Source organism: Gossypium hirsutum, chromosome A03 (assembly GCF_007990345.1).
Source record: "Gossypium hirsutum isolate 1008001.06 chromosome A03, Gossypium_hirsutum_v2.1, whole genome shotgun sequence".
NCBI lineage: Eukaryota > Viridiplantae > Streptophyta > Magnoliopsida > Malvales > Malvaceae > Gossypium > Gossypium hirsutum.
Window position 1 is genome coordinate 112,342,261 of NC_053426.1, and position 7,535 is coordinate 112,349,795.

The following is a 7,535-nucleotide window of genomic DNA, read 5'->3' on the forward strand; positions in this document are numbered from 1 at the left end:
TTTTTTCTTTAAAATATTTTGTCCCTAGGTTTGTTTTATTAATCACTTAGTCCCCTGCCTCAAATCTTTATATATCTTAATTCTTGGGCAAATCTACATTAAGAAAATTACTTTGAAAATTATAAAACGAAATTGATCGTTTAATAAGCTACTACCATGCAAAAGAAAACTTGTGATCTATCTTAACTAGACTTTGTATTCATGTTTGAATATGTGTTGGACACATGAAATTGAACGAAAATGAAGGGTCCAACTCCAAATAACTTAGCATGTACTCACGTTTGAAAGTAATTTTAGAACAAAGTAGATTATTTACAGTTTATATTAAAGATGAATTAACGCGAACAAGTAAAAAATTCAGAAAGGAAATAAAATGACAATTGAATGATGTGTTTTGAACTATCATTACTGATGGATAGGAGTGTTACACTAATCACCATCTCTAGTTCTCCACTTGGGGAGACTTATATCAGCTCTCCAAGGCAAAAAGGATGGAGAAAAAAATGTTTACATGTATTAGTGATGTTTGCTTTACAAAATTGTATTGCCTGATTGGTGTTAATCATCTCACAATTATTACAAGCGAGAGGTAACTTCGAGAAAGGTGTCTTCATTGCAGGGAATCGTGAGACCTCCAGTAGGATGACTATATCCGAACTCTTCTTGTGACATGCCTAGCAAATCTTGAAAAGAAGGCTGGTTTAAGAACGACACCGGTATCACGAACCTCTTCTGGTTTTCTCCAACATATACTGCAAAGTAGCCCTTGGGAACCTTCTTAGAGTTAATGATACGAGGCAGGTGGAAAGCCATTGCTGTTTTCGATAGATGTATGCTTCAAAAAGGAAGAGGAGGAAGATCTCAGAGAACTTGGAAATCTAAGGTAAAGAAGTTTAGTACTTGAGAATGTGAAAGTAGGTGTTGCCAATGAACTTAATCTTACTTGTATACATAGATGCAAGGGGCCAAAGGAAATGTTTCTCTGTTAAGTGGAGGATGAGGAATGAGTGGTGAAGGGACAATTGCTGGGGTCTGATCATTAATGAGATAGACATTGGTTAGTGGGGCATCACGTGGTGTTGTTTTCCAAAGCATTATAAAGAATTCCATGGCAAAGACTTGAAAGAATAATTTGCCTACCCTTTCCGGCAGAACAAACCGACCAAGGTCCCACTTGAATATGGACCTTAAAAACCTTCTTCACGGCCGACCAAGGTCCCACTTGAATATGGACCTTAAAAACCTTCTTCACGGTAGAAGATTCTTATTACTTCATCATTTACATTAGAGGCAACCTTTAGAGACAAACAATCTGTCATGCTGAATTCAGTCAAAAAATGTGCCCTACATGCTACAACTAGTCCCCAGGCTGTTGGTTATGCTGTGCTGTAATCAAATAGTTCCACGGGGGAGAAAGAAAATACTAAACCTGACAGTTGACGGAATTTCCGGTATGTGTTGCTATATATGGATAACCTTAGAGACGAATCTGTTTCCGTTCCACATTTTTCTTGGCATGTAAATTCATGGTTCTTTGCATATATTGACTATTCATTATTATGTATAATGTGTTGAAGGACAGATTTGATAGCATCAACCATTAAGCTCAAGTCATTTTGTTTATTTAGTTTTTCTTTTTTTGTATCGATGAGCTTTTTCATAGTATAAGATTGATATTGTTTCACCATTGATGTTAGAGGCAAGCTTGAGACATGTAATCTGTTATACCATGACCAGAAACATATAAATTTGGGCTACCTTGACCTTCTGTGTTGACTTGAAAAAGAAAATGAAAATAAACTAATGGGCATGAATATATCTTTTTTGACACTGTTTTTCAAGGTCAAAATCTTAGCAATAACATACATGAAGGTATATTTGTTACGTGCATATATTTACTTATTATTGATTATTAAAGTCTCATTCTCACCCCCTTTTTCATCTTACCTATGTAGCTGACAAATTGGGGGTAAAGGATAAGGTATCAGAACAAAAGGAAATTTGTTGTAAATTGTAATGTTGGTACAGGTACTCTGAACCCATAATTCTCATGTCACTGAAAAAATCGTAATGGCAGGATACGCATCTCTAAGGCTTCTCAATAGCTAAGGCATGAAAATATGTATTAGACTGTAGGAAACACCCTTCAACTAGTATATATAGAGAAAATATGTCGCATGGACTTGCTTACAGAAAGTGAACAAAGATGGTCTGAACTTTCCATGTTACTTTATAATATCTTGAGATTTAAGATCACCACTTCACAACGCAAATCAGTGGCTGTCCCACCCTGAACTGATATTTGTTTGCAGGAGCTGTCCGTAATGCAATATGCCAGGTATCGATGGTTAAATTGTAGGGGCAACTCTGTGGACTAGTCTACATTATCAAAAGTTCCACTGTCAAATTCCTGTTTATCTTCATTACCTCCAGACACCAAAACAAGCAAGTTGATCAGCTCATGTGATGCTGTTGCTTGACACATCCTAAAGGAGAGTGATGGTAAAAATCGGGGACTAATCTGACAATACAGTATATTTAATGGGTACATTAAGCTAAATAATATGCGACTTTTTTCCTTAAAATGATCAAATCCACCACAAATTGTCAAAGATAAAAGGAAATTTAACATTTCATTGTATCAGCCAACTTAGAAACTTTTATAGGTAAAAGCATACCATTTAATGAAATAACATGGTCCCTTACCTCAGATCTTTATATATCTTAATCCATTGTCAAAGCTGGTTAAGCAAATTTGTTATGAAAATTATGAAACTAAATACATGTAGTTTATATATTATGCAGATTTGAGGGTGAATGTTGGAGGATTATAATCTCGTACTTACATCTGAATATGTGTTGGATATAGGTGTTAGAACAGATATTTTAAGAAAAATGAAGAGTTTATATTAATTAGCTTGTATGTTGAAGTAATTTGTGAACAATGTAAATCATTTACAATTAAATTATATATGAAACCAACAATAAAAAGGGGACCATAGGAAATTATAACAAGAAATAAAATTTCAATTGAATGATGTGTTCCAAACTGTTACAGAAGCCACCATCTCTAATATTCCACTTAGGGGGACTTATTATCTGCTCCCGAAGGCAAAAAGGATGGGAAAAAAGTGTAAATGGTGTTAGTGATGTTTGCTTTACAGAAATGTATGAGCTGATTTGACATAATTCAAGCGAGAGGTAACATCAAGAAAGATGTCTTCGTTGCAGGGAATTGTGAGACCGCCAGTAGGATGACTATATCCGAACTCTTCTTGTGACATGCCTAGCAAATCTTGAAATGAAGGCTGGTTCAAGAATGAAATTGGTATCACAAACCTCTTCTGGTTTTCTCCAACATAAACCGCAAAGTAGCCCTTGGGAACTTTCTTAGAGCTAATGATATGAGGTAGGTGGATAGCCATTGCTGTTTTTGATAGATTTATGCTTCTCAAAGGGAAGAAAAGGAAGAACTCAGATAACTAGGAAAGCAAGCTTGAGAATGTTGAAGGTAGGAGTTGGCAATGAACTTAATCCTACTTGTATATAAAGATGTATAGGGTAGAGAGGAAATCATGTTCATCTATTATTAAGTGGGGAATGTGCAATGAGTGGTGAAGGTGCAATTGCTGGGGTCTGATCAGTAATGTGATAGACGTGGGCTAATGGGGACTCACATGGTGTTGTCTTCCAAAGTATTATCAAGAATTCCATGTCAAATACTTGAAAGACTGGTTTTCCTACCTTACCGGCAAAATGAACCGCCTAAGGACCTACTCAGATATGGAAGATTTGGATCCATTAATAGCTTCTTCCTAGTAGAAGATTTTTATTACTTCACTAATGAAAATAGAGGCAACCTTTAGAGACGTACAATCTGTCATGCAATGATAGGGAACAAATAACATGGATGACTTTGACCTCCTATTTCATACAGACTTCACATAAAGCTTGTAAGACAAACCCTTGTGAAGAGCGCCTGAAGTGTGTCCTACAGGCTACAAAAACTCCTCATCTGAACCCAACTTGTTGCGTTTTATCCAGGTTTGTTGTCTATGCCGTGCTGCAATCAAATAGTTCCATAGGGGTGAAGACAATTAGTCCACATTTCTGGTGGCATGTTTGTTGTGTTCTTAGCATATTTTGACTATTCGTTATTATATTGGGGAGAACAGATGTCATGTCAAAGTCAGAAAGCTATTCAAACTACAACAAATTTCAATGAAGGCTTCTTCTGCACATGGGACTGTGAGACTACCCCTTAGATGATCAAAGCCAAACTCCTCTTCCAGCCTGATTTATCAATTCTTAAAATGAAGGGTGCTTCAAGAATGAAATTGGATGGCCTTTGGTTATTTATGAAGCTGCTGTCACCTTTTGGATAAGCTGCTTTGTGTGAACAAGTGCAGGTACTGACAAACACGCAAGTCTTATGAACTGAGAAAAGTTGCAAGGGCAGAATACGTTCATCTCTAAGGCTCCTGAATAGCTAATGCAAAAAATATATATATGAAAGAGTTGGTAGCCCTCTTACTCTTATCTCAAAATGGTCAAAAATCTAGTTGATGTGACATTCAGTCATTTGTATATTTGTTTCCATATATATGACTGGAGTTTAGAGTATTTGAAATTTCTTGCATTTGACCAATGTTGATTAACCATTTATATATAAAACCAAATAAGTAACAAGAATGAAGTTTACTTTGTGATAATACTAATCAATATGTATCATGAACTTATATCTCTTTTACTTTTCTCTTTTTTGTTCAAAATGTTTTGTCATTAGCTTTGATATATTAACCTCTTAGTCCCTTGCCTCACGTCTTTACATATCTTAATTCTTTATCAAATCCGCATTAAGAAAATTACTTTGAAATGTGTAACACGAAATTCATCGTTTAATAAGTTACTACCATGCAAAAGAATACTTGTAGTCTATCTTACCCGAACTTTGTACTCTTGTTTGAATTTGTGTTGGACACATGAAATCGAAAGAAAATAAGTGGTCTGACTCCGAATAACTTAGCATGTGCTCATGATTGAAAGTAATTTTAGAACAAGGTAGATCATTTATGGTTTATATTAAAGATGAATCAATGAGAACAAGTTAAAAATTCAGAAAGGAAATGAAATGACAACTGAATGATGTGTTTGGAACTGTCATTACTGATTGATTGGAGTGTTACAGTAATCACCATCTCTAGTTTTCCACTTTGGGCGACTTATATCAGCTCTCCAAGGCAAAAAGAATGGACAAAAAAAAAATGTTTACATGTATTAGTGATGTTTACTTTACAAAATTGTATTGGCTGATTTGTGTTAATAATCTCACAATTAATACAAGTGAGAGGTAACTTTGAGAAAGTTGTCTTCGTTTGAGACCGCCAGTAGGATGACTATATCCGACGTGACGTGATACTGGATTTCATGATGCGCTAATGCAGTTTTTAAAGTGTTTTTTACTTGACATTCTACAGAGATTAAAGGAGCACCTTGAGCTCTGAGGCAGATGCTTGTTCCTTAGCTCACACTTCCAATGTTAATGTAACTTTGGAAAACACAGGGTTTGCAAATGTTGATTTTTAGCAAAAGGTTAAATGAGCTCTCCTCTCTTATTCTAAATCAGATTTAACTATGAAACTTTTTAATAATAAAAAAAAAACTATATCCAGTATAGCTATGAGATATGACATAGCTTCCAAAAATTTGGATACGAGATATATCTTCAAAGGTTCACTGTTTGGGGTCTGCACTAGAATTTCAGTACTCTGGGCAGCACTAAAATTTGAGTTTCACCAGCAACCTCATTTGATGGGTGATCTATCTATGAGGCCTATGGCAATCGGAATTGCCTCTCCTAACCTAAACTTTTTCTGAGGCCATGCTTTATGCTGCAGCAGATGAAAACCAAGCCCTTGAATTAAACCAGGGACATGCATTCAAGTAAACATCCATGAATCTGGTTCTTCCTAAAACCATGAAAAATCATCATCTCACTCCTAAATTCCCAATTTTCAAATGAATGTTATCTTATTCAAGACCATTCTAATTCCTAAATCAGACTCACAGTTTCCTAGGGGCTCTGCTTCCTCAACTACTAATAACTGTTGCATATAATAAATACGGTTTTCTCTGGTTCTTATGCAACAACCATTCAAAACACTTAAACAGTTTCCAGAACTTAAATCAACAAATATAAAAGCAAAGCTACTAATAACAAAAACCCTTAAAATTGTACAAAAATTTTAGCTTTATTATTACAGCTATTACAAAAGAGAGAAAAAAAAAGGCATCGATTTTGAAAAATAATCAGATGAGCTTGAAGGGGAGAGGCCAAGGGGTGGACCTGGGAACTTCGACCTTGTCTTTGATACGTTCAATCTTCTTCTCCTTCTTGGGCCTGGCGTTCCCGTACGATCCTTTGAATCTCTTCCCTTTCTTCGTCTTCTTGTCACCTCTGCCGCAAACGGTCGGTACCGGCGGCGACGCCATTACTACAATAGGCGAAGCCGATGATAGCGGAGGCCACTGCTTCATCAACACTCTCCTTGCTACGGCGCCGTACCACTGAATCATCGCCATTTCCTCTGCTATCTCTCACTAACGGAGGCAGACAATAGAAGCCTAGAAATAGAATCATTTATTTTTTAAGTGGGCTTTATTTTTTCTTTTGATCTGATATATTTTGGGCTACCTATTAACCATCCCCCTTCAATTGCTTTCATTTAATCCACTTTTTTTTTGTTTTATATTAATTTTTATTTTAAAAAAAAACCTTTGTTTTCTGATTTTTTAACTATTTTTTTTCATAAATATTTTTAAAAACTAATAATGTCTTAAGTAAAATTTAATATTCAAGTACTTATATATATACTAGTTTTTTTATTCCTGTAAAGCACGAGATTTTTGTATATAATAATTAAAATTTATTAAATTAGTTCATATGAGTTTTTAATATTTTTAATATTTTAAAAATAATTATTAATTTACAAGATCAAAATATTAGTATCACTTTTAAAAATATTATAATTGATATTAGAGTCAATTAAAAATAATAATATTTGATAAATAAAATATCATTAGATTAAAAATCTTGAGACATGTAATCTTGTTGGGAACTCAAGGAGCCCAACACACCAACTACAGAAGATTTATGTTCTACAAGAAATGTTACATCAACTCTACCTTATATTTTCGAACTTCTTAGTATACTATAATATTCATGCGGTAGGTTCGATTATTCAGGCGGTAAAACCGACCATATATCATTCATGATATATAAAGATGCTAACCCAAGTGCACTTGTTAGATATAGTTAGTCTGTTGCAACTGAGTTTGGCATCTTATCCACGATCAGTGCTGAACTCTTGTCATCTTTTACAGGTACTGCTACGGCTCATGAAGTCTGGAGCAAGGCATGTCAATTGTTCGCGGCAACGTCTGCTGCTAAGGTGTCTCGCTGAAACACGAGTTACAGTTTGTCTGACTAAGATCAAGAAACTGTGTGATCTGCTTGCTGCTTCGAGTAACCATGT

At 35.1% G+C, this 7,535-nt stretch overlaps 1 protein-coding gene and 1 long non-coding RNA gene across 2 annotated transcripts; one reads left to right on the forward strand and one right to left on the reverse strand.

Moving 5' to 3' along the window:
- Positions 1 to 272: 272 nt before the first annotated feature.
- Positions 273 to 4,739, forward strand: LOC107927976 (uncharacterized). Its single transcript, XR_001692539.2, has 3 exons — positions 273 to 1,451; positions 2,313 to 4,044; positions 4,176 to 4,739. It is a non-coding gene; the product is annotated as an uncharacterized lncRNA (long non-coding RNA).
- A 1,457-nt stretch (positions 4,740 to 6,196) lies between these two features.
- Positions 6,197 to 6,679, reverse strand: LOC107927974 (30S ribosomal protein S31, mitochondrial). The gene has a single exon (XM_016859117.2). It carries the CDS (start codon positions 6,580 to 6,582, stop codon positions 6,310 to 6,312), a length of 273 nt encoding a protein of 90 aa, XP_016714606.1. The 5' UTR covers positions 6,583 to 6,679; the 3' UTR covers positions 6,197 to 6,309.
- Positions 6,680 to 7,535: the final 856 nt, after the last annotated feature.